The following is a 27797-nucleotide window of genomic DNA, read 5'->3' as shown; positions in this document are numbered from 1 at the left end:
ACGTGATCCTATTCTATCACGTTTTATTGCGGATTTGACGTTTCAACTGCGATCCGCCATTGAATCTGGACCGATGGTCGGGTTGGGGCCGGGCGCCTTAGTTGAACCGGAGATGCCGTTGTATTCTTCACGTTGGAAACTGCGAGTTGGTCTTTTGTACGACCATCAAGCCGCCTGGAATTTGGACGCCGCGCTCTCCAACGCAGCGTCCACAGTGCACCTGCAAGCCCGACTTTGTCGAGTCAGTCCAATGGAAAGCGGACACGTGGAACAGTAGAGTCCCTCCTTTCCACACAACAAAAAAATAAAAAGCTTATACTTTTCCAGTCTCGAGTCAACGCCTCCTTACAGATACCACACCAGAAACCAAACATGTTTTGGCTGACGCACATCTCCTCGCCTTCCTCCTCCTCATTCACTCGGATGGATTTGGAAACCTTGCTGAAGCGCGACCGATTCGCCATTTTCGTCTTCGCTTTGCTGTCGATGTTGATGGGGAAGAGACCAGCCTCGGCCGATCCACCCCCGACGATGAAGGTCTGTGAGCCCAAGGCCTGCGGGAACGGCCTCAACATTAGCTTCCCGTTCTGGCTCGATGGGGAGCAACCAACCTACTGCGGCTATCCTCCCTTCAAGGTCACCTGCAAGAACGGGAGCTATAGTCCCGTTCTTGAATTAGTGGATCATCAGTTCTACCTCTTAAACATCTACTATGATAACCAGTCGTTCCGCCTCACGGCTATAGAAACCTTTGATGATCCCTGCACCTTTCCTTACAGTAATATCACCAATGATTCCAGTATCTACCCTCTCAGCATCAACTCTGCAAACAAGTATATTTTCTTCCTCGTCAATTGCACCAGCAATCATCTGGATTACCAAAGAAAATCTTGTGGTCAAAATTGGGCGTACTACGGCGGCCAGTACAACTCCACTAGGGTAGACTTGAAAGGCACGGGCTGTGCGCTTGTTATCGTGCCGGTAATAGCAGATCTTGCGTCGGACAATGGTAACTATGCTCAACTTTTGAGGAACGGATTATTGTTGAACTGGATTTCGCCGGATTGCACTGAATGCAAGCGGAGTGGTGGCAGATGCGGCTTCAATGAGACGATGGGGAGGTTCATGTGCATCTGCCGTGATCAAATCCACCCGGTTATCTGTGGTGAGTATCTGAATTCAGAACAAGCAATGATAATTCCAAATTAAGAGTTTTGTGGATTGAAGATGCTTTCTTTTTTTGTCATAGTTTAGCACATTAAATTTGTGTTTCGTATCGACGCCTGAAGCTCGAATTTGTTTGTCTCGCCATGAATAGTTTTGTTGATAGAGATCTCAGGTCTCTGAACATGACACACTTTGTCATCTATCTTGCTCTGAGTTTTAGTCCTGGATTTCATTTGTCTGTCCTAATCTGATTGCCTAGTACATTTTGGATGGGGATTGGTCAATTCGGAGGCCATATGCCTTATATGACTAGTTTTCTGATTTATAGATCATATAGTTTGTGTTCATGTGACTAGTAATTCTCTTGGTCTTGTGAATTCGAAGAACATTGAAGGACAAGTTGCTAATATCCTCTGTAATATTTTCCTACTCCCCTCTCACTGAGTTTTCTTCCCTGCTCATCAAAACAGCATATAAGAATCTGACATTTTTTTTCCTGTTGTCTTTACTACTGAACTTTTCTTATCCCTAATACTAATCTCAGCACTTATTCCTCTTGTTAATCTTGCTCAATTATCTGCTTCTCTTCTCTAGCAAAATGTTCTGATCAGGGGAAGACAGAGTTGAAGTGTAACGATGGTTTCTGCAGCAAGTTCAAGCAATCCATTCAGTTCAAAGATAATTTAGAATGTTGATGAAAAACAGAGTAAAAAGATTTTGTGCCATTTGACCAAAAAGAGAATAAAAAAAATCTGCTTTCTGTCAATTTCTTGTAGGCAAGTTATTAAACAAAAATGTTTCAGGTCTTAAATTTTGACTTGATAGAGTGGCTTAGGAAAAAGGATGTGTCCATAGACTTTCTACAAAATTTGCCTTACAATGTCATCATCTATATTTCCTTCTTCATCAAGCTTGTCACTTTTAATGATCTCAGGAATATTATTGTCAGGTAATCCATCGAATGGTGCTCGTCGTAAGCATATTATAATAGGTAAGTGGCAATCATCTCCTGTTCCATCACCTTAAACAGTTTCCATTCCACTAATTTACTTGATATCTGCAAATTTTTCTTCAATTATTTTGTAGTTGAAATATTTTCATGCCAACAGGGATTTCTGCAGCAATCGGAAGCCTTCTTCTACTTTTATCTTTGTTTGTGTTCTACAAGAACAAGAAGAAGCAACAGTTCCCCCCATCCTCCAAATCCCTCTTCCGGAATGCCTCTTCCAAGCCATACTTGAAGGACCCCGAGATGAGCGGTACCCATTTCCAGACTCACCTCTTCTCATACGCGGAACTACAGGAGGCTACCGACCGCTTCGATCCCTCCAAAGAACTCGGTGATGGAGGCTTTTGCACCGTCTATAAAGGTACTGCTGAAATAGCTGTATCAAACCGGATTACAATCTACCAGTGGTGTCTCTGATGGCATCTTGTCTTCAGGTAAGCTTCAAGATGGGCGTACTGTTGCAGTCAAGCGGCTGTACGAGAACAATTACAGGCGGTTCGAGCAGTTCATGAATGAGATAGAGATCCTCTCACGCCTCCGTCATCAGAATCTCGTCGACCTCTACGGCTGCACCTCTCGCCACAGTCAGGAGCTCTTGCTGGTGTATGAGTTTGTGTCGAATGGCACTCTGGCGGATCACCTCCATGGATACCGGGCTAGTGAAGGGATCCTCACATGGCCGGTGCGTCTCAGGATCGCCATGGAGACAGCCGATGCTCTTGCCTACCTCCACGCGGTCAACCCACCGGTCATACACCGAGATGTCAAAACCAGCAACATCTTGCTTGATAGCAGCTTCCATGTCAAGGTCGCAGATTTCGGGCTCTCACGTCCCTTCTCTACCGACGTCGCGCATATCTCCACCGCTCCCCAGGGCACGCCGGGGTACTTGGACCCCCAGTACCAGCGGTGCTACCAGCTCACCGACAAGAGCGACGTTTACAGCTTTGGGGTTGTGTTGGTGGAGCTCATATCCTCGAAACACGCCGTTGACATCACTCGGGACCCGAGCGAGATCAACTTGTCAAGCATGGCAATGACCAGGATCCAGAATGGCGAGCTCGAGAAACTGGTGGACGCCGGCCTGGGGTGTCAATCGGATGAGGCCACGAGGAAGATGATCACCATGGTGGCAGAAGTGGCGTTCGGGTGTTTGCAAGCAGCCGGGGACATGAGGCCAACCATGAAGGAGGTCCTCGAGGTGCTGAGAGCAATAGAGATCGAGGGGTACGAGGTGGGGAAGAAGGCACAACAGGGTGGTGAGAACGGAGATACTGCAGAGCTGCCGAAGAATACCGCACCATTGTCGCCTGATTCTGTCATGGAAAATTGGTACAGCAGCTCTACCACATCACACACCAAGTAAATAAGAGGGAGATCATGTTGTTCTTTCTTCAATTCGCCAAATGGAAATCAGAATGCAGATTGCCAACATATATAGCCATTATGTTTTGGTGTAAAGGTTTCAGTAATGAGCTTGATTGAGGAAGTGTACAGAGCAGATAGAGTTCCCCTGTCTTACATACTTGCATCCAACTCTTCGAGCATGCTGTTTACATTCAGCCTCTTTCCTGTATGGATTCCTATTTCCTTCAATTATCATACCTTTAATTTATGATAGCTTGAATCAGCTGTTGCTTTTCATTTGAGAGGCTCAGAATTTAGCAGAGATGGTATACCATCTTTGAAGAAGAAATGTCTATTTATAGTTGCCTTCATTGATAACCATAAGAAAACAAGAATTAAACAGAGCAATTTTCTGCATATCTTTACAAATATAAATGCAAATTTCATGAACACATATTAAAATTTTTGTTGTATATTATAGGATTTTTAGTTTTAGACTGCCAATCATTTTTCTTAGATCGTTCTTCTTCGGCACATCTGGTGTAAACTGAAACAGGGGTCGTCTTACTGCAAGCAGAAGGCTAAAACTAGACGTCTTTGGGAAATTGCATGTCCATCATTCTTGATCGAGTCGTTTACTCACATCCCTTTCCGAAACATAAATTTTATTACATGCTTTCAACTCAGAAGCCTAAATTATGTTATAGATCCATCATAATACGTACATCTTCATCATGTGGAATTACAATTGCTATCTTACAGGCAAATCTGATACAAGACTGAAAGGAATCTAAAGAGCAAGATTTAAACCTTGATGTTCTTGCTCGGTCAATTCTTTCTAATTAAGATCCTGTGAAAGATGTTGTTGCTTGATCTTGTTTGTCCACATCAAGTTGGGTAGTCCACATCAAGTTGGGTAGATCCTGTGAAAGATATTAAACCATTATATAAGTCAAACTGAATGTCTTCAATCAACATACTGGACTCTGTTTGCACGTTGTTTGGAGGAATCACTATTTCTTCTTGATATCTTGTTGTTGTTGGCAAACCTTGTGTCGCAGAATTACCTAAAAGATCAAGAGGAAATGTGATTAATGTGGTTGAGAAAGAGGTATCAGATTGAGAACAGATCGATGAGGAATAAAAGATCAGTTAAATTACCTTGTTGCATTGCAAAGTGTCCACCGGACGAGACAGTTTCCGTCTGCTGATGCCCCTGACAAGGAGGGAATTGGTCTTCCCCATGGCTGCAGGTCATTGCGTGCCTTACAGCTACTTTCCAGGCCTTGTCCGTCATGCCTTTTAGAATCTGATAAAAGGAGACGATTAATATCACAGACTTCAAGAACATCTCATTGATACAGCTGTTGCTTACTCCTCGGAGAGCGTTCCGATCGTTGTTCAGTAGCCTCAAGAATTCCCGCACTGTTCTCACGTTCGCATCTCTCAAACTCCTGTGGAAGACTCCATCTTTGGCAATCTTTTTGAGTCTCCACACCTCGTCGTGAGACCGTGGGGGGTTGTGCTTCTTATACGCTGTAAAGAGATTATTAGTTCGTCACATCAGTATCTCAACCACAAGAAGAAGAAGAAGAAGAAGAAGAAGAAATGCTTACATTCTCCTCGGCGGTCTAAAACCTTGAAAGGTTTGGTCACTGCTTCCTTAATCCTCGGTCCTTCATAGCTCCCGGGAGCAACTCTTACACCAAATATAAACCTTCCGCTTCGTACCCAACTCGAGTTATCTGTGAACTCGAGATCCTCGAAAGATGCCATGCCTTCACATACTGCAACCTTGCGGTCTCCCACGAGCAGCTGCGCTCTTCCCTCCCGTTGCTTCACTACGTTCCTGTTGAACTCTTCGGCGGTCCAGTCGTCGTCGTCCTGTGAGGGAAAGTCGCCATTGAGGACCACCACTTCCACCTTCAAAGCCGATCGAGGAGAGAGAGCAGGGCTCTCTCCAGTCCGGGTGTCTACAAGTTTGACTTGGAGCGGCCTGTTGTCTTGGTCTTCCACCTTGCTTTTGGTGTAGATCTGGGGTAATATTGGCCTCGTGAAGACGAGTCGCCAGTTCGATGACGCCTCCACCTCCCCAATACGCAGTTGGCTTGGCCTGGAAAACGATTGCATCAGTCCTTGCTTTAGGATAGGACTCACAAAATGCATGCATGCATGCATGATTAGTATAAGTTGAGCACTGGAAGTGATTGGATCTGTGGATATGTGATTACCTCTGCAGTGAAGCCACATAAGGAAGTACACGACTGTGAACCTCCTCATGCACCTGCAGCATCAAACATTAAGGATCAGTGGGTTCACTGGCAACAAAATGAGTAGCTCATCGTACCACTTTACGAAGGACGGTGACGACAGCTTCCGTGAACGCGCTGTCAAACACACAGAGCAGCAAGCAAGATCAGCATCAAGAGATCCAAGTTATAGCAGGTCGAGACAAGGATTGTAGACAAGGTTAGGATTGCTTACGAGGAGAAAGAAGGGACCGATCTCATGCGCTTGACACCGGTGAGGTCTGTGTCGTTCTGATCGAGCTCTCCACGAAGCCTCCCGATAGCCATGGGCCTTCTTCAGTAGGAAAGAGGGAGTAGACACAGAAGCTGGAGCTGCAAGTTATATATACCCGATGGCGAGGAGGGGGAGGGGCGGATTATATTATACAGTTTACGAGGGTTCGTGGAGCGTGTTTGGAAAGGGGATCGAAGGATGCGATGGGGGTCAAGTCGTCGAGGGAAGCTGAGAGGTAATTTTAGGGAACCGAGTTGATGGCCTCGAAAATGTCAGCCACCGTACCACCGCCACCCACCTCAATAGAATGATTCCCACCTTCCATGGAAAGGGATCGCGGCGGAGGCATAAATGTCCCCGAAACACGCAACCGTTGATTTTGCGGATGGCTGTTCTCTCGTTTCCGATCTTTACTGGTGGAAGATTTAAGATTCGGGTTATGTTTATTGGGTTTGATCTGCAAATTAAATTTGATCGAATCAGTGTTGAATCCTTGACTAGTTAGATTCAAACTTTATTTCATTTTTAATATTATATTAGTATTAATGAATCAAAATTTATATTTATAAAAAAATATTGATTTCGCGAGACCAATCTAATCTATCATTTACTTAAATAAATTTGATTAGCCTATAATTTATTTTGCATATAAGTTATCCCATGACGACATTCAAAATAATTGTAATCTAATTTCTTAGTTTACTCGATGAATATTGATATCTACGAGGATGGAAGCTTTAAGAACCAATCATATATTTTTATTTACTTTCTTTCTTATAAGGTTTTATTTTTATATTTTTACTTTCTTTCTTATACTTGGGCCTAAGAAAAAAAGCGAAAACATTATAATACAAGAATGAGAAGATCAATGAATTGAGTTGTTTTTTCACCTTATGATGTGAGACCAATTTAGTCTATCACTTATTTAAATTAATTTAGAGGTTTTTTTTTATATACGTTATAAGTTGTCACATTATAACGTTTAAAAAAGGAAAAAAAAAAAAAAGAAGGAAAACAAGGGTGAAAAATTTAAATTATAATTTTGATTGAAGATTTTGTAAAGATTAATCTCTAGTAAGCTTTACAATCGAGAATAATATATTTTTCAAAGGAAAGATCAAATCATATATTTGATTTGATATTAATTATAAAATTTTATTTTTATATTTCTTTTTTTTTCCTTCTTGTACTTGTTTTATAAAAAGGGTTTAATAAACATTGTAAAGCATGAATGAGAAGATCGACAAATTGGGTTTTTTTTTTTTTTTTTTGAACTTTTGTGTGAGTGATGCGAAGCCATAAATTACTTTTTTCAATGAAATAATTCTATTATGCACGTGTAAAACATATAAAGTTACAAGCCTTTCATCCTAAGAATATTTTTCTAGACCTAAAAAGGAGAATCCATCTTTTATCTTTTTCTATTTTCCTATCCATTTTTTTTTTATTTTCTATTTTACAAGCCTTTCTATTATCTATTTTCGGTGACTCATTTGACATCAAATTTGTTATTGTACCTTTTGGTTTAATTAAGATATTCCATCATTAAAGTTGACCAATATTTTATATTTCATGAACTTGAGGTAACTTACTAGCTAGCACATACATACGATGCAGGACTAATCTAGTCTATCACTTAAATAATTTTGTTTATTTTTGTGGGTTATTTTACATATATAAGTTACCACATAATGACATCTAGAATAATTCTAATTTAGTTTCTTTGAGATCTGTTAAAGGGAATAAAATATGAAAAAATTAAATAATGATTCTGATTGAAAATTACACATTATGATTGAAGAATTCCTAAAGATTGATCTAATGAAAGATTATCAATTATGAGTATTATCTTTTCCAAAGAGATGATCAAATCATATATTTGATTTGATATAATTATAATTATAATTATAATTATAATTATATATTCTTTCATTTGGGCCTATCTCAGACATTATAATATATGAATGAGAAGATCAATGAATTGAGTTTTTTTTTATAGAATAATATTCCATCGTCAATATGCAAGGCATGTGGAGGTGCAAGACCTTTATCATGATAGTATTCTCCTTGAACAAGAATGATTAGTTATCTATTTTTTAATATTATCTTTTAAGTTATTATCTCTCTCTCTCTCTCTCTCTCTCTCTCTCTCTCTCTCTCTCTCTCTCTCTCTAATTCCCTATTAAAAAAAAAAAAAAATCTCTCTATTATTCATCCTATATCGATTGGGTTACAACCTGAAGATGAGTCTCACCACGATGATTAGATAACTAGTCATGTGGATTAATCTTGATGAGTCAACGATGACTTCTTTAGAGAATAAGAGGAAGAAGATATTAAAAATATTTATGTGTACAAAATAGAAAAAAAGATAGAAAGAAAAATAAAACAGATTTGAAAAAGTCGATTTGTATGTTCTGAATTTGGCCTAACGTTATAAAAGATCTAAACTTTTGGATTAAATATATCATTTGATTTCTATTGCAGCATAGCATTGTGGATAGTAAGTACGAAACAGACATTGTTGTGCCAAGCCAGCCCATGTCCATGTCCATGTCCATGTCCTCCACAAACACCCATAAATTTAGCCAGCCCCATATTCCCCTCTCTCCTGAGTTAGCACTTCAGATTAAGGATGGTAGAATGGCTTTTAAAGTTCTCTAATGTATTCACTCGTCCGATTCTTCTTTTATATTTTAACCGTCACCAATCTTTTGATTTGGTCAAAACAAAGCCAAAGCCAAAGCAAAAAAAAAAAATTTTGATTGAATATTATATATGTATGTCATGTCTTCAATTAATTATTTAATCATCATATTGGGATTGATAAGTATTTTAGGATTCAACAACGTAGGAAGATAATGAATCTCAATACGAGAAGTTATTGTGAAGGACGAACACCAAGGGCTTGGTTCCTCTATAAATTCTCTATGTATTTTTAAGTTTTGATGAGGGAGAGCACGATATGAGGAATAATTTGAGGGTTATTGGGTTTCTCTCTTAGATGTTTAGAGAGAATGTTCTCTAAAATTTATAGAGAGATAAAGAGAATTTTTTTTTTGAGATTTATGTGATAAAGCGCATAAAAAGATTATACTTGAGTAAGGATAACGATAACATAAGGATCTTATAATTTAATTTACATAAAAAAAATTTAGTTTTCTCTATCGATACAAATGAGAGTTATCAAAATCATGTAAGACTTTCTAATATATTATTTATTCATTTATCTCTAGAATTTATTATTATTATTATTATTTCGAGTTTTTCTCTCCTTACCCAACAGATCATCCCATGGAATCACTTCACATGACATTTAAGAGAAACCCACCCTACATTATCCATCCCTTGTCAAGTAAAAGGCATGGCCATTATTAGAAGTCCCACCAGCATTGGTTGGATTGTTAGAACATGCTTTGAACGTATCCCCAAAAGAAGATATTAGCTCAATTATTAACTCAAAAGCAAGTGGCTGCAGTGTACATGGAAATGATTGCCGACTCTATGGAATTGGTGGTGTGTGGGGAGCTTATGGATGATATCACTTCTTCCTTTTAATCTGATTAACATCTGATCCGGCAAAATGTTTTCCTTTGGCAGCACAACTTGGTGGACCTGTCTCTTGATTCTGGCAATCTTGGATGTTCCCATCTCACATCCTTTTAGCCTACAAGATAACAAAGAATATGATGAAGGACTTGGTGCACCATCTCACACTGGTTGGTGGAAGCCACTTCAACAAGAAAAGCCATTTGACCACATAGCACACTCATGAAGGAACTTCTTTTCAAAGAGAGTAATAGATGATTGCAAGCCAATTTTTGGAGCTAGAATTGTTGGTTTATGTTAGAATAATTTGAACAAGACCCCACACTCACCACAGTGGATTCTAGTTGGCTCCATGTATTGAGGGGAAAGAGCCATGTGCTGTTGTTCCTCCAGTTTCATGCAAGTATACCTTCCAATAGCTCTTCCATGCATCTCCCATTATCATATTAATGTTTGCTAGGACAATAATGAGATAGAGATGGGAAAGCCAAGAGGCCATATCTTGCGACATAGAGAATTGGAGTAGGTTGATTGTGCCTACCATTAGAGCATCTCAGGGATGGGAGGGTTGGTGGATCAGCAGCTTGACTGCTATCACAAATGGTCACTCCAACTTCCTTCTCTCAAGGGGACCAACTCAGACTTAAAGGGATGAAGGAGTACCCTTGGCTCTAAATCAAGTAGTGTTGTGGATCAAGATAGACATAAAGTGGTTTTGGCAAGTCCACAGCAGCACCAAACTATGCAGTGCAGTGACCATCCATAGTACCTTCACCTGTCTCCAAACTTAATGAGAGTAGGAGCCACCAAATAGTTGATTCATTTGATGTCATAATGAGGTTGTTCAGAGACATGGAAGACATCCTGGATCTGATGGTCTCAAGACAAACAGATGCATTTTGGACATTTGTGGCCATCGCAAGTGTGAGACATATTGAAAGTCTGTAACTTGGAATTGGATACAGAATGAGAGGACCACTGCAGTACAATAAATTTTTGTGTTAACTGACCCATTGTCTCCCTCCACTGAACTGTTGCTTCTATCATTTCATTCATCAAAGAACCACTACTTCTTCGATGCTACCTAAAAAAAACAGGATTTTTTCTTGCCAACTTCAGTTTCAATCAGTATGTTTGCACAATCTTCCATTGTCAAATGAGTTAAATTAGGCTTTGTGGAAGCCTACCACTTATTTCTTTTGGTGAAAAGAAATGCAGGGGTACAATGGTGACTGCCAGTAATGACAAGAACATGTTGGGGTTGTAAATGCTTGCCCTAAACGCAAATAAACCTTTGTTCGTTGAAATGAATGATGAGCCTAAGTCATTAATTCAATCAAAAAGTTTAGGATGATTATGTTATGGGTCAAATATAATACATGTCATCCAATTCTTTCAATCTACTTTTTCTTTCATTTGATATATTACTTTTGTTGAAATTAATGATGAATGAGTCAAATTCATCATAATTAATATATACACTGATATCGATTCCATCTGAAAATTTTAATTATGAGCTTAATCCAATATATATTACTCGACTCTTTAAATTCTTATCGATCTAAGATGGTCTTTATCTTAGTTCTTTTTCTTTATCATTTGTTGTATGATCATGCAATTTGTAGTTTATATTATCTATCAAACGCTTGTTGAAATATCTATTTATAAATTTTGAATTAAAATTTTTTTAATCTATTTTCTCTTTTGTAGGTCTTTAAGGAACTATAAGATATTTCAGAGAGACTAATCCCTTACGAATGAAAAATCAATTAGGTCCGTGACGGATGATATCTCTAACTAAATGTAAGCTAATATAAATAATTAAAATAGATGTATGTCCAGTGAAAGAGACCTCAAGATGTTAGCTTTCCATTAAGATTTCCGCACAATGGTATTGCGAAGCCTTGACTGGCCTTTGTATGTGCAACATATTTAGAGAGCTGTTATCATGAAGTGGACGTGAGCCCCAGTTCTGATGGGAGATCTCTTTTTTTTCTCGTAGTTAGTACGATTCGAAGAGATCTGCATCTAATGGAAAACATTGTTTACGTCTAAAACAAGAATAAAATAAGGCGCACATACAACCCTAAAGTTTAACGTCAATCACGCCAACACATCCATCTTTAGCTGCATTAACAGTGTGTGAAGGTGGTGGCCCGGAAAAGCTCCATATCTTCTCCCACTTTCTCCCTCTGGTGGACAAAACTTGTGAGTCACGAACGCAAACGCATGTACTGCTTTGTATGTTTTACTGTACAAAACCCCAATAAGCTCTCATTCCTTCACCTTACGACTTGGGAAAGAAAAAGTGATGAACGAGGAAGCAAAACAAATGCTTGTAATGACTGCTGTCAGAACGAGAAGAGGGGGAGAGAGAGAGAGAGAGAAGAGTTTTTAGCCAGAGAAATGTAAAAACAAAGATCTTTGTTTAAGCTCTAAGATTTGCTCTTTATTTGAACACTAAAACAGCTGCAGAAGTTAAAAGTTATCTATTGGATAATTTTTTTTTAGAGATTTTATCTTGTTGAGAATAATATAGATAAGAGTTTTAGATAGGTTGGCCATATAGAGTTTAGTTAATTCAAATAACGTTAGATGAGATGAAATATAATATTTTTTTCTTGATTTAAAGGCTAAGTACAAAAATTATAAAAATAAAATTTTACAATCCCATCAAATCGAATATATGATATCAAATAAGTTTCGTATTTGTATTTATATATAAATCAACTAAAATTTTCTTGCATGAAATATGATGTCAGAGACTAATTGAGAGAATAGGATTGTGTTCCTAAAGTATAATGTTGGTGAACTTACTACAATAGTTGTTTATTACAGAGCCAAACAGGCTAAATTATCATCATCATCACCACCATCGTGAAGGATTTCCAAATGAGAATGTCGTATTAGATCTGGATGGAGAAACGGTTTCTCTCTCTCCATCATCATCATCATCATCATCATCATCATGGCATTCCAAATGAGACCATCAGCTTTGATCTTTACAAAGGAAAGGAATGGACATGTCTTGGCCATATGCTGTGTCAGGTCAAGTCTTCAGCTTATATGGGTGCAGCAGAGGGGTTTGTGTGCATGTGAGGAGGTCGGAGACAAGAGAGGAGGGTGGTGAGATGGTCAGTGGCCAACTCGATGAGCTCGACGTCGGACATGCAACGCCATACTGAGCCGTCTCACTCTGCACACTGTGTGTGTCCGTCCTCTTTGGGGTAGGGGGAGGTGTTGAGCCCGTGAACTCAGCGTTGCCATAACACATATCACTGTCCCAACATACGGGTGGCCATTCACCTCATCTTCTCCGTTGGCTCTCAACTTGCGAGGGCCACATTGTTGATCCATCGATCGATATCGCTGCGATCTTGACAGTTTAATCTTTTTTGCTTGTTTGTTTTGGATAGAAATGATGCTGACAACAGTGTGATGATGTTCCATTAAGTCACTTTTATCTCAGGCAAGGAAGCAAAGGTTTGTGTTCTTCAGTGCATCTGTAACCAAGAAGGCTTTATTGAGTGCTCTCTATGACACTTGTGATGCTAAGTGAAAATAGAAAGAGAATCAAGAAATATTCTCATATTACTAAATGAGTAGTATATCATATATTAAATTTGATCCATTATTTAATAGTTTAAGCTTTTGAGTTGTAATGATGTTTGAGCTGAATTATCAAAAAGAATGAGATTGAATTAAGTGAATAATTAAGTCAATAAAATAAATTGACCGCTCAAATTGCCTACGATCAAGTGAGCTAAGGTCAAATTGAAGTTTGACTAGGAATAGTTCGACATTGTTGAGAATTGAAATAGTTGGGTGAATATAACTTACCTATCTATAAATTAGTGTTGAGTGAAACATTAAAGAAAATGGGTCAACATTAAATAGTAGCTTTTGAGAAAAGAAAATTAAGCTAAACTAATACACTACATATTTTGATTACAAATATTATTTTGGGACCTCTACATGGAGAGTTTTGGGTATGGATTTGAACATTGAACAAGATACGAACAAGCAAAAGAAAGAGATCATCGCCAACAAGAAAAAGACAGAGAGACAGAGAGAGATCATCAAGCTAATCCAACTATTGTCCGTCTCCAACATCAGCATGCGACAAGGACAAGTACTGGAAAATGAGGCACTCCATCAGTGTACTAGAATCTAGTGCAAGAGGGTCCGTGAGAGTGGGTCAGGTGAGTACCAGTCCACTGTTGCTTCTATTCTTGATTCTTCCTACACCCCTAACCTTTCCCAACCTTGTTAGAAGATGTGTTTAGTTCAGCACTGGACAGCCACACAACTTGTGGAGTTCAGCCAAGAGAGGAACGCTTTCCAGCTCCACAGTAACAGTGGTGGTAGACTGCTAGGGTTTGTAGCAGAGACACTAGACGAAATGGACCATTCTAAGAAGCTATTACTACAGCGAAAGTATCAGCCTTACTGTATCCCAGGAAATCTGAAGGCAGCACATGTCCGTGTCACCATCCTCGTCACAGTGGCCCGACTGGTGCAGGACGATCTAATGGTCAGTGTGAAGACGATGAGGATTAATGAAAGACGAGAAGACAAGCGCGAGCTAAGCGACCTCAACCTATATTTTATTTGGGTTGTGTTCCCGAGAGCACTCCGTCTATAGTTGGAGGAGTCGTCCTCCTCCACCCCCTTTTCTTGGGATGTCCGCAACCAATCATACTACTGTGGAAAGGAGTACCGAGGTGTTTATATAACCATCTCATCTCATCCCATCCCTGTCTTCCGCTCTGTGCGCAGGGTAGATAATAGCCGTGATGACTCCCACTTCCTTTTCCCACTCTTTCTCATGAACTTATCTTTACGTAAACCCCCCTCACGTCCTCGCATATAAATAAAGACACATGCGCTCCGAATGAACTCCGTCGCTCTCTCTCTCTCTCTCTATGTGTTGCGGAGATGAGACACTAGCAGAGTCGTGAGACACATAGTTAAGGATAGGATAAGGAGATGGAGGGGATGCAGTGTCAGGCCAAGGGAACCACCAGCCCACGGCTTAAGCTCTTCGGCTTCCACGTGTCCGACAACGACAACCCCGGCGATGGGAGGGCAGTGGTGGGCAGCCCTACGTCTGCTGCTTCTGCCTCCAGCGGCGCCGGCGGCGGAGATGGGAGGAAGTACGAGTGCCAGTACTGCTGCCGAGAGTTCGCTAACTCCCAGGCGTTGGGCGGCCACCAGAACGCCCACAAGAAGGAGCGGCAGCAGATGAAGCGCGCCCAGTTGCACCACCACCACCATGCCACCTCCGGCCACCGTTCGCCCCATGGTACCTTCTACCACCAGCCCATCGCCTCCGCCTTCGCCCCGTCGCCGCACCTCTTTTCCCCTCCCCGTTCGCCTCCCCCCACGACGCCGGGGCCGCAGGCTGTGGGCCTCCCGGGGAACGCCGCCGCCAGCTGGGCCTACTACCCCCGCCCGGCGCCGCCCCTTCACCTGCCGCGCGGATGCATCGTTCCCCGGTCTCTACCGACCTGTTACTCTTACGGTGGAGACGGTAGCGAAGGAACCCGGTTCTACGACGACGGCCGGCTGATCGGTGGACCCGGGTTCTCCGGAGTGGCACCGGCGGAGGAAGCGGCGGAGGACGCGTACGGGTTGGACCTTCACCTTAGCCTGGCCCCCGCTGGTTCATGACTCGGTCCCGACTCGGCACTGCGCTCGTATCCCGTTATATCGTATGACCGAGTTCAGCAAATGTTATATATGATGAATTTTATTTCTGTAAATTGCTGGTGTTCGAATTTTTCAATTGATTTTTGCTCCACCGGATGAATTCTTACCAATCTCAAACCATATATTTTCAATTTTATATGATCAAACAATAAATCGAAATCAATCAGAGTAAGCCATTCCCATTTGTTTCGTACATAGTCCCTTTAAGCATGAGCGTCGCAAAAAAAAAAAATTACTGGAAAACGTAATGTAACAACGAACGAGTCGAAGACGAGTCGAGTGAGTCGGCTCGTCGCCCCGGAACCAGCGCGCGGGTGGTTTCAGATGCACCACCACCTCGAGAACGTACGACGAATGGTGGAGAAGGACACGCGTCGGAGGACGGCAGGAAGTACAAACGGGTTGGACGTTCCCACCTTTGGATCGGATCCCGATGCCCTCCATGGAATCCTATGCAGTGTGAAGAGAGCAAGTACGTGTGTGCATCACGAAAGAAAAGGAAGCTGTTTCTTTGGATCTCCCCATCTACCTATCTTTGTCATGGAGTTCACAAGATGTGGTTGCCCAAACAGTGTTATTGATCTGTTGGTCAAAACATGTCCAAGAGAAAAGCCCCTGGATTAGATCATCTTAAGATTCGTATCACTTAGTTTATTGGTTTCTGACCTTTTTTTCATCTGGTGGGGTGCTGCTTTTGTAGCTTAATTTTCTATCTCCTCTCTCTTACACCACCATGGCATCCAAGAAATATGACTCGATACACATTTGTCTGATATGCACCTCTATCACAGCCACAATTCAGCTCAAAGCAGTCGAAGAAAAGACAGGTTTGAATTGTTCCTATTAAGGCTTTACTTTATATGATACATACATCGCAAGGTGTCACTTTCATTCTATAAACAAAGCATAAAAACCTAAAGCTGTGTCAGGTGAGTTCACTAAACAAAACAAGTTGACAGATACAGAACACTATTTGACAACAGTAGCCTATACCAAGTAAGATTGATTGCAGATATCATTCCAATGTTGTTGTTTTTGGAGTATAGTCTCTTATATCTCCTACAACTGAGCAGCCTAAAAGAATTCTTGATGAACCGATCCAGTAGAGTTGCATGCCCCCATCACCTCCGCTTGATAAGGACCCTTCAACCTACCAGATCTCCAAGTTTCATGTACAAAATTTGCTGACAAGATCAAAGTACTGCCTCCAATTGATTTTGAAACAAAGTCAGTGTTCTCTACAGTGTGTTTCCTCAATCAAAGCCCACTAGACCACGCTGCATGGAGTTTTGAAAGTGTATCTAGACATTGTTCTTTCACCAGCAACAGACTGATTGGTTTCTTCCAGCAGAGTCTGACATCAGATATAAATTGCAAACACTTGGATGGTGAGCACCCCAATGTGCTGAAATGGTCATCTTTAGCTATCTTGCAACTTCAAGAGTCATCCATCAGTCCCTATATATATATATTTATATTTATAGCACCAATCATTCATGTTTGCCACAAACTCCCAATGCAGCCGCTTTATAACAACTGCACTCTGCAGAACAAGGAAAAATTCTAAATCCTGCTGTGGTTCCTTGTTGTTTTCTTCTTCTCTAAGAATCAATAAGGAAACAACTTCCAAAGACTTGCCTAAACCCACTATACCAAGAAAGTCCAATGCTAAGAAAGCCTCTTCTTTTCTCTGAACTCCCAAGAGATGTGTGTTTGATCCTTGGCTCAAGCCTTCGACATACTAGACACCTGGACAGAGTACCAGACACTGCACCTATCGATCCTCCCACCAACCAAACTTGCAGAATTCTTTGAGCTAAACACTGTGTTCCAACCTATCTCCACGGCATTGCATCATCATCAAGCGAAGTTTCAAGCCTTTCAGACGCAAGAAGCGTATGCAAGGAGATGGTGGCGGGCATCATTCTGGTGCTGGTCTTTTCTAGGTGAAGCGTATCCCAAGTCCACAACCAACGCCTGCCCTCCATAATTCCGTGCCTAATAAGGGAAAAACACGGCATGGCCCTCCTTTCTCTTGTCAAATAAGTAACTTGCACAAAGGTTCAACTGGGTCGCTTTTTCTAATATGGCCACCAAAGAGACATATCCACAAACACAAGATACGCAAAGCGGGCGCTAATAATAGTCGGGTGTTGCCACTCTCTAACCTTCTGTCCCCCAACTCCAACTGGTGGTCACAGATGCACCCAACCCGGAGGAAAACACTGGGCCCAAGCTCTTGTCGTCACCTGGCACCGAAAGTCTCGGTGAAGTACTGGAAGTGGATGAGGAGTCGAAGAAGGTTTTGCAAAGGACGTGTCGGAGCGTCAACGTAGGGTTTGAATCGAGGCAGGAAGATTAGGGGGGACGTTGAGGATCCCACGATGGGAAGAAAGAAGCTTCTTGCTTGTGTGGTGTCGACATGCACAATCAATCATGCATCTCGCATTTCGAGAACTAATTGGAAAGAGGGAGGCAGAGCGGTCAGTTCTTTGACAGGCATCGGAGGAGACAAGTGTGGGAAGACACCAAGAAGAGAAGAGGGTGGGTGGGCCTCTCACATCTCGGCTTTGCATGATGATGGAAACGTTCACCTAATGCTCCGAGCAAATTCCTCGTTGATGATAAGAGGCAATCTCTCCTCTTTTGATTAAAAGAAAAACCCTTCAAATATATAGATTTTGATGCCTAACACTGTATGCCGCCTATGACGTGAAATATTCCTCTTAATCAATACGTGCCATCCTAATCTCAGATCATTGATCGAGTCACATGGGCATCATCTTAATATAAAAAAAAATATATATATAAAATATTTTATTTTGTATCATAAAATATATATATTTTCATTAAGTCTATTATAAAATATCTATCATATTATAGTAATCGAGATTAGTTATTATTTTATTAAAAATCATTATTTTCTGTTTCTGAGGGATCATGTCGAGAAATGAATCTGATCCCGATCTTGGTACAATATGATCCCTCCGTCACGCTCGAAGAAGATCGCGTGTGGGTTCGAACATAGTCGAACTGATCTAATGATCATTGATAGATATTTTTCATGACACGGTCTTATTTTGCATGAAAGCAATGCGAATGACCGGCAATTCTCGGATGTGCATGGCAGCTTTTTGATCCACAAAAATACACGGTTGAACTGAATTCTCAGGAATGAAGAGTTGGACAAATTTCCACAAGCTGACACATCAGATGTTTAGATTGTTGACTAGCGTGCACAACTATTTCAAAGTATTAGTGTGCACATAATAAAACCACTGGTGATAGTGGCAGAAAGCAATTGACGTTTTCATCATTAGCATTATTGATCTCTCCCGACTTCAATAAGAGTCTACCAATTGGTCTATAAAGGCATGTCTATAAGAACCAAACAAAAATAAGCCACAAAATCCCGACATATGTTTCTTCGAGAAAGGCCCAAATAATGGAACATGAAGCAAAGCAGCAACCAAGAATATAATATGACGAATAATCTTGGGTAATCATGACTGTCAGGAATGATCAGCATGGCGGTTGATAGTCCCCGTTGAACACTCGAGAACAAAAATCTTCGACACAATGGTTAGCATTGTTCAAAACATCCAATGAATCGAACTCATCAACAACACACGTACAACATAAAAAAATGAATGAAATCTTAAGTTGTTGTGACTTTACAAACACATACAACACCAAAAGAATCAACATATGACAGCAGAACTCGCAAGACTTTTGGAGCTCGAAAATAATGTGGGCTAATGACCATAAATCTTCGAGAGTTTGACACTGTGATCTTACATGTATGGACAAATAATGAAAAAGTGGCACCTTTCTCCTAGTAATGACTGTTGAATCTATAAAACATCATTCCGGAGTAGAAGTGATCAGTTCTACTTGTCACGACGATTGAGATTAAACCATTTCCTTTTGGTTGATTTATCTTTCATGCTGGGGCTTCCATTTGCGGTAGGAGCACTGCTGCTACTACTAGCATCCTCCTTACAATTTATCACATTACTATTTATCGTAAATGAGGACTGTATATGATTTCTTTGTTTCAACAGCTCGGCAACCTGCGGTGGATAGTCCATAAAGAGCATCAGACAAACAGTGCATAGAAACAGAAAAACGATTGGAAATCTGACAAAAACTAATCAAATTCTCAAGTTAAAACCATCTTGAGCATGTGTCAAGCAACAACTAAATATACTAATATAACTTCAGTAAAATCAATGAGAAATCAATATAAAGAGTGACTCATTGATTAGTATATAGGATGAGGGAAGCTGCAAATGGAACTATCAGTCAGATCTGGAAAGATCCATTAGTTTGGGAGACAGTACTACAAAAACAAGAAGCTGGAGAATCTGCACAATCAAAATCTTGCAGATCTGACAATTCAGCAACTAAAAATTCACCAAGCGAAATAATATTTATGGTGGAAACAAAGAAAAATGAAAATCCACCATGCAAGGACCAAGGTTTTGTAAATCAATTGTGATACCTTTAAGTTGAGATACCATTCAAATAAAACCATTTTACATGCCACTCCTAAGTTCTGTTATCAAGGAAAATACTTACAGATTGCTTTTCGTGGCTATATCTGTTTGTAACCTCCTGGAAATGTGCAAGTGCCTAGAAACCATACCAGATTAAAGTTAGGCAAGTTATTGACATTCCACTGTTTACTGCAAATAAAAAAAACAAATATCCATACTTTTTTGTACTCTACTTCAAACTGCCTCAAGTCATTTCTCTTTGCTAAAATTTTAGACTCAATCTCCTTTAGCTTCCCCTTGGTATCCTCGTATGAATTTGCACACAGCGCCTCGATGGTATAGGTAGCAGGTTTGAAAAAATTATCACCTGGAAAAACACAGTTGGTTAAATATATACAAAGGAATTTGTAAAATGATCCCAAGACATTATATTGCAGGAAAAGAACTAGTAAAGATTACAGACCATAAACAGCAAATGTGTGGGTGCCAGCCTCTAGTTCAGAGACTTCACAAGGTTGGAGACCCTCCAAACTTTTGAAAAATGCAGCCTCAGGATCTTTGGCCATTTCTAACTACACAAACCAAGATTAAAGCATCAAGCTCTTTTACCTGCCTTTGTGGCATCCATATTTTCCAAATAACAATTCAGAGATGGCACGATCAACATACCACGTTAACTGCCAAGTTCATTCGGTACACTTGAAAATGTAAAAAGTACATTCCTGCAGATGTTACTTTGCCAGTCTTTTCACTTTCTTCCTGAAGGTGATACCAAAAACTGAACATTACTGTGAAATACTGAAAGTTGGAAGATGATCTTGTATGCTTAAAATATAAAATGACAGAACCAAGAATTTTTACACTCACAAAATGACACTATATTACAACAACTATGACAATATAATTCTTAAAGTTGATATGTTATTAACATCGATTTAAAAAGGCACTCGGGCGCTCGCCTAGGCGCTCGGGCGAGGCGAGGCGAGGCCCGAGCACCTCGCTAAACTTCCAGGCGGCACGCTTCAAAGAGGCGTCGCTTGGGTGCTCGCCCGAGCCCAGGCGCTGGGCGCTTCGAGTGAGCGCCTGGGTTAAACCAGGCGACCGAACCAGGATTTTAGGTCTGGTTCGGTCTCCGGTGGTTAGTTGGTTCAATCGAACCAACTAAAACTGATATCAGCGAAAACCCAACCCTAACCCTCGTTGCCGCTGCCGCTCCCGATCCCGATCCCACTGCTCGCCATTGTCGCTGCTCGCAAACGCTGCTGTTGTCGCCGCTCGCGCCTCCCGCTGCTCACTGTTGCCGCTACCACTGTCGCTGCTCGCCGCTCACGGCTCCCGTTGCCGCTGCCTCCTTACATTCTCTCTCCCATTGCCACTGCCCCCTTACATTCCCGGTCCCGCTCCCGCTCCCGCTCCCACTGTCTCCTTACACTCCCACTCCCGCTGCTGCTGCCTCCTTACACTCCCGCTACCGCTGCCTCCTTACACTCCACTCCTACTGCCGCTTCCTCTTTTCTCAGTCAGCACCCTCTTACACTTCCTTCTTCTCCTTTTGTTAACAGTATACAGTATACTGTATATTGTTAATATTGTTAGGTTTATTTGAAATTATTAATTTTCAATACTGTTAATAGATTAATAATATATTATTTTGATTTTAATACTGTTAATTTTTATTTATTTGAAATTATTGTTGGGTTTCAAGATAAATGAAAGTGTACAGAGCAACTCAATAGAGTCTCCAATGACATCAAAAAAAGATCCTGCATGGAAGTATAATTATTTGAAGGATCCGAAAGATCCTAATGCAGTGACTTACATATTCTGCGATAAGACTACTAGAGGTGATATTTTGAAAATGATTTGTATGAAAATGATAATAATATTGATTATGATAAATGACTTTGATGTAAAATTTTATTGTTTTGAATTTTGAAACTTTTTGTTAATGTGACATTGTGATTTTGTATCTTAGATTTTCTTAATTTAATAGCATATTTTTATTTAAAATTTTAAATAATTATATTATATATTTTTATATTTTAGCATCTCGCTTCACTTGGGCGAGCGCCTAGCGCCTCGCGCCTCGGGCGTTTTTGGACTTTGGCGCCTTTTGACACCTAACGCTTTTTAAATCACTGATTATTAATTATGTAGATTTAAAATATATTAAGAAAGAAGACTTAGCAATATCTAAAATAAGGGTGATGCAGGAATGTAAGTTTTAAAGGGACTTTCACAATCTGAGGAGCAAGTTCAATATAGTAAATAGACTTGTAAAAATATTTTCATCAAAATAGAGCATACACATTTCTTACCCCCTGATATACAACGGGTAGCAGTGAATTTTTTTTCTTGATAATAGAGGAATAGAAAGAGAAAGAAAAATAATAATCGAATGATAATAAAAAAAATAAAGGATAATTACTAGATTCGCTCTGGCTCAAGGAGCGAACTCTTAGGATAAAGGCATCGCACCTCTACATATCTCGTACGTGGATGATCGAATCATTCCATTGGAAAAATAAATGTAACATTATACCACTCACACATAAAGTGGGAAGAACTCAATTTACTAATCCATTTATGATCGATCTATAATAATGTTTTGGCCCCTTTTTATAGGTATAAATACGAAAGAAAGATAAGTACAGAAACAAGAAAAATTACAATCCTATCAAATCAAATATATGATGTGTTCCATTTGAAGAAGATAATAACCTTGACTTGATTTGAAAAATAATCTTCCGTTCTTGATTCATCTTTGTAGAGATGAATCTTCAAGCAAGATTTGTAATCTCCAATATAAAAAAATATGATTTGGTTCATTTTTCTACATTTGCTTTCTTTTTCTCTTTGTTGAGTAAATGTTAACATATGACAACTTATTACATATGCAAAAGATCCCTAAATTAATCAAATTTATTTAAATAAAAGATAAGTTAAATTGCTCCTGCATCACCCCCACATGAAGCTAGTACTTATATGTTCTGTGTTAATGCATATAGCATATGAATATTTCAATATTTACACTTACTATTGGTATTGTCCACATTAAGATTTACAACTTGGTATGCAATGGCTTTGTATCATTATCAACTTTGTCTTCACGCTTACAATTTGAATTGTTAACTAGTCTCTATTAGGTAATCCAATGGATTTGAAACTTAACTCAGATAGGGACATGATTTCAGTGCACAATTTGCTAGTGTCAAGAATTACTAATTATTCAATAATCATCTGAATCAAACTTCAAGAAGTAGTGAATTTGAATGTTTTCAAAAAAATTGAATGCAAAAAACTAAAACCATTCAACTAACAGAACACCCATTTGAATACTCTATAGACATGTCTACTTGATGGAGTATAACTGATCAGTTCTAAGCTCACTTTTGTGTTAACCGAAAGATCAGTTCTAAAACCATTCAACTAACAGAACACCCACTTGAATACTCTATAGACATGCCTACTAGATGGAGTATAACTGATCAGTTCTAAGCTCACCTTTGTGTTAGTCGAAAGAACATCATGAAGCAAGAAATCCAATTTATATAGCATAAAAAAGCATCAACATTTGGTGCTTCCATCATAATTAACAGTCAGAAGAGTTTAAAAGCAAAAAAAAAAAAACTACTATTACCTGTAAAGTTAACCCATAGCCACCATGTGCTTCCTTTTCAAAGTAAAGTAGCTGTGACAAGGACTCAGTGTCAGATGATGTTGGCTCAGTGAACAGATTGATAATGGAAAGAGAATATTATATCATAACTGAAGATAAACAATAGAATATTTAGATATCTTTGGATAACAAACTGAAACCTCAAGTTGTTTGGAAAAGTTTCTCTATTTTATACACCTTAAATTTGCTTCGCACAGCAGAGGTCACTCTAATGACAATCCCTGCTTGAGCTTGTTGATCACTAATCGTTACACCAAAAAAATGAGCACAATGCTTATCGACCTGCATCGATGTGGAAAAGGATAAGAAAAATATATATGTTAACATAACTTCCTGACGATAGAAAGGTCAGTAAATAAATACTTTGCCACTGAATGAGGTTCCAAGAGGAAGTGGTTCTACTGTAACATTTCCATAAAGAGCTTCTTCAAGAACAATAGCAGAAACCATAGTCTTGATAGGAACTCCCAGCTTGCTATAGGCAAAAGAATTATTACAGGCTCAGAAGAAAAAATAGCACAGAAACCAAGTCATATAACTTTGCTCTACTGTCACCTGAAAAGAGCTGCAAACATTGTATTGAAAGTTCCAAGGCTAGACAAGTCGATCTCCATATCCATGCCCTGACTTTCTAAAGCCTTTAAAGCCAAGCCAGAAGAAACAACAGACACATTACAACAAATTGCCCTTATGAAAACAAATCAACAAGACAGTAATTGGATTTTATGAGAGTGAAAAACATGTGTATTCTTATAAAAGGTTTCATGGCAAAAGAAACACTAAAAGTTATAGCTTTGGTAGAGGTACAGAAATTTATAGAAGTCATTATGGAAAGATAAAAAGAAACACCAAACCATCTAAAGCTAATTGCAGATACCAAAACCTAGCATATCTAGCAGATGTCAAGATTTGGTGATTGTGAAATTATCATTTCCACATTTATTCTTCTCAATTGTCAAGTCTCTTGATATTAAACCAAACTGATACTATTGTACCCAGAGTAGTTTCTTGTTTCATAGATCTTCCAAATCCATTTTGTGAGTTTCCATATCTTCATCATAAGGTCAAGTCATCATTTTGTTTGTTATCTTCTTGACTTTTGTCCAAATCACACAACTAGTCCTGAAAAGTCAGGTTAAGCCAAAATATAGTCAGGCTAGACTGACCATTCCAATAGTCTTAACATCAAGAATCGACAACATTATATGTCAAAGGGATAACCAATCAGGAAAATGTATAAAAAAGGTGAGAGAGTACAGCATGTCGAAAAAGCATTACAGAGACTAATTTGGACTAGCACAATGATTATGGTTATAATGCTTAACCCATAATCCATTCCCAACACGGGCCTGCTATCCTGCAAGGTGATGGAGGACCCATGCATTCCAAATCTACTTTCACAATACTGTCATCTAATTCAAAGATTATAAATCAATGATGAATAGTGATCACCAGATGGCGATTCATCTTGACCTAGCTAACGAACTGATACCAGATGGGCCTACAGATAAATTTTATTGCACCATTTGCTTTCAACGAAAAGATAGCATAACATTCTAATATTTTCTTTCCTTAATTTTATCAAAGCACCATAACAAAACATCATTCTTTTTTATTGTATTGAATTTAACTGTTGAGAAGCACCCACCTCAAAACCAGCAGCATCATATTGCCTTCTTTTCTCAGGATCTGACAAGATGCTATAGGCATAGGCAACTTCTTGGAAAAGTTCAGAAGCTTCCGGGTTGTTAGCATTCTTATCAGGGTGATACCTATTCGTGTCAAAATTAAAAATCAATTTCCCATGTGAATGCAAGAAAGAGGAAGGGAACTATCTGACTATTAATAAATAAAGCAGCTGTTATTCACTGATCACATAACATGTGCAAGAAAATTTTTAAAGGAGAAAAAGAAAAGAAAGATAATAGTTTTAAGCAGAGAATAATCGGTATCATAACACGATGTATACAAAGATAAATAAATTAAAGTTTAATGCTGAAGAAACAACAAGCCTGTTACGACAAAAATGAAAGAGAACAAATTGTTTGATAATGATCTCAAGAGAAAAATGAACCAAAACCAACAAGCCTCAAAACTTTGGGTCTTCACTAGATATTCTTCATAGCAATTTGTTATTTCTAAAGAAACACATTTTGTTCGAAGGTAACAATCCATTAAGTTCATCCGGCAACCTATCAAGGTTATATTTCTCTCTTATGAACACTCAACTGACTAAAGTCATTTTGTTGACAATGATCTAGTTCATGCTGCATATGACTACAGCAGCTGAAAATTTTGAACGATGCACAAGATATTCAAATTATCAAACCATGGGATCACCCTCCTAAAAATTTCTCTTAATTAAGATATGCAACATTCTCACAAATATCAGATGTGAGTTACATAAAACCCCTCCCTGCCCTTTCGCTCAGTTATATTTTAGCGATAAGAATCAATACTAGCTTGAAAGTACCAAGGCAAACATTATGCCAAAAATCTGCTACATAAATGATTTGAAAGCATCTCAACTCAACTAGTAGAATTTTGTTTCTACTTGTAGAAATCCTACTACCGAAGAATCACTAAACTATTCTTTATATGACTTCACAGAAAAGAGGCCATGTGGCAGGTAGATTCAAATTAATTCTATTTTCTTTTATCTATGCAAGGGCTGCAATCATAGGCATAAATAGTTTTGATAATTTTTTTCGTTTTCATGAGCATAGTGGCGCGTTGTGTGTCAATACATGCTTCAAATTGTGCAGGTAAAAGAGGTCCATCTCTTTTGCAACAATTTTATACAATAGAAAAAAGACTAAAAAAACTAAAAAGTTTCATGATCTTCTATCGCTGACGAAGGTTCATAAAAAAGGCGCAAACATATAAAGTGGATAAGGCCACACGCTTCAAACTGTGTCCATCAACGAAGAGCTACAAAATGCTCTGTTTTTTACTTCAAAAGACATACCTCTCAAGCATACCGAATATAGATAGAAAGACAAATGATACAAACTGAATGGAAGAGAGAAGCAACGCACTTGAGAGCGAGCTTCCGGTACGCGACTTTGATCTCCTGATCGGGCGAATCTCTCGACACGCAGAGAACCTCGTAGGGATCCCGACGTGCGGGCCGCGCCGAAGAACCTCCCATATTTCTCTCCGCCATCCTCCCCCTCTCTCCGCAAACCCAACAAGATCGGGGAGGAGCGCCGAACCCGAGGCGGCAGCTAATCGAACCGGAAATGGAGATCTCCTTGTTCGACTTGGACAACCTATGAGGCCAAGGAAGGAGGAGCAGTCCTCGGTGGAAGGAATCGATTCCCCCTCTAAACCTTTGGCTCCGACGACGACGACGGAATCGTACGAGTGGGGATCGGACGAAAGGGGTTATCGTATATAATTTGGAGCTGCGACGACGGAACACCGTCCCGTTATGCCGTTGAAGAAAGTGGACGATAAATTAGCGCTGTACGTGTGTGTTGTTACCAATTTAACCGACTTTGATTCCTTTCTTTTTTAACCAAAAACTTGTATATCGCTCCAAATTAGCATTTATGTATGTGTCTGTAAAACCCTACCCATATATCAATTAGCCATTAACATATAAATATCCTTAAATATATTTTTTTTATATAATCTCTAAATTGGTAACGTCCGTATATATATCTATCCTTCTAAGTTTAATAAATAAATATTTAAATAATCATGATAAAATATATCTTATATTTTTCATTCTTTTAATACTTTTAAATTTATTGTTAATTATGGTTTGTTGTGACTACCTGTATTTATTGGGTATATGCCATGTAAGAAATATTAAATTCTTACTTATATATATGCATATATATATAATGTCTAAATACTCCATAGTAGTTTTTGTAAAGGAATTAAAAAGAGAATATTTAATTAGAAATTTTTCATAAGCAAAAGGTGACGTGTTATCATTCTATAAAAAAAATTATATATACTCTTACTGATAAACTCATGATCTGACATTCGGATAATGTTTAAGACCATCAAAGATGTTATTCACATGCTGAAGTTAATCCACTTGGACTTTACTATGTAGTTATATTATTTTATGAAAGGAATTAAGAGGAGGAGTATATCATATATGAATGATACATTATGAAAAGAAAAAGAAAAAAAAGAAGAGAAGATACATTAAAATATGACTTATTTCTCTCAATATATTTAAATTCTTATTTAATCCCCCAATGGAAAAAAATAAAAAAATAAAAAACATATGACTCTATAGAAACATGATGTGATCTTTTATTCACTTATGCACTTGTTTAATTTTTTAAATATG

General features: G+C 39.1%; 4 protein-coding genes across 5 annotated transcripts; 2 read left to right on the top strand and 2 right to left on the bottom strand.

Annotated features, from left to right (window-relative positions):
• The first annotated feature begins 353 nt into the window (after positions 1–353).
• Positions 354–3791, top strand: LOC103998602 (LEAF RUST 10 DISEASE-RESISTANCE LOCUS RECEPTOR-LIKE PROTEIN KINASE-like 1.2). The gene is made up of 4 exons (XM_009420108.3): positions 354–1165; positions 2117–2158; positions 2277–2537; positions 2611–3791. Exons 1-4 carry the CDS (start codon positions 373–375, stop codon positions 3540–3542), a joined length of 2028 nt encoding a protein of 675 aa, XP_009418383.2. The 5' UTR covers positions 354–372; the 3' UTR covers positions 3543–3791.
• Positions 3792–4171: 380 nt separating this feature from the next.
• Positions 4172–6207, bottom strand: LOC135623449 (calmodulin-binding protein 60 D-like). Of its 2 annotated transcripts, none has more exons than XM_065126431.1 (7): positions 6008–6207; positions 5871–5910; positions 5755–5807; positions 5140–5636; positions 4899–5059; positions 4685–4832; positions 4172–4446 (listed from the first exon to the last, which is right to left on the bottom strand). In XM_065126431.1, exons 1-7 carry the CDS (start codon positions 6097–6099, stop codon positions 4412–4414), a joined length of 1026 nt encoding a protein of 341 aa, XP_064982503.1. In that variant the 5' UTR covers positions 6100–6207; the 3' UTR covers positions 4172–4411. The 2 variants fall into 2 exon arrangements, with proteins under 2 accessions (XP_064982503.1, XP_064982502.1); XM_065126430.1 differs by having other exon boundaries at positions 4172–4590; positions 6008–6204.
• An 8377-nt stretch (positions 6208–14584) lies between these two features.
• LOC103998600 (zinc finger protein GIS3) lies at positions 14585–15268 on the top strand. Its single transcript, XM_009420101.3, has one exon. It carries the CDS (start codon positions 14585–14587, stop codon positions 15266–15268), a length of 684 nt encoding a protein of 227 aa, XP_009418376.2.
• Positions 15269–18946: 3678 nt separating this feature from the next.
• On the bottom strand, positions 18947–26933 carry LOC135623910 (chaperone protein dnaJ 15-like). The gene is made up of 11 exons (XM_065127374.1): positions 26524–26933; positions 25134–25257; positions 24041–24123; positions 23849–23960; positions 23663–23767; positions 23447–23497; positions 20476–20565; positions 20270–20378; positions 20025–20173; positions 19889–19942; positions 18947–19380 (listed from the first exon to the last, which is right to left on the bottom strand). Exons 1-11 carry the CDS (start codon positions 26649–26651, stop codon positions 19198–19200), a joined length of 1188 nt encoding a protein of 395 aa, XP_064983446.1. The 5' UTR covers positions 26652–26933; the 3' UTR covers positions 18947–19197.
• Between the last annotated feature and the right edge of the window lie 864 nt (positions 26934–27797).

The sequence above is a fragment of the Musa acuminata genome, chromosome BXJ2-9, assembly GCF_036884655.1.
Source record: "Musa acuminata AAA Group cultivar baxijiao chromosome BXJ2-9, Cavendish_Baxijiao_AAA, whole genome shotgun sequence".
Classification (NCBI taxonomy): domain Eukaryota; kingdom Viridiplantae; phylum Streptophyta; class Magnoliopsida; order Zingiberales; family Musaceae; genus Musa; species Musa acuminata.
This window is presented reverse-complemented; position numbering and strand designations above follow the sequence as displayed.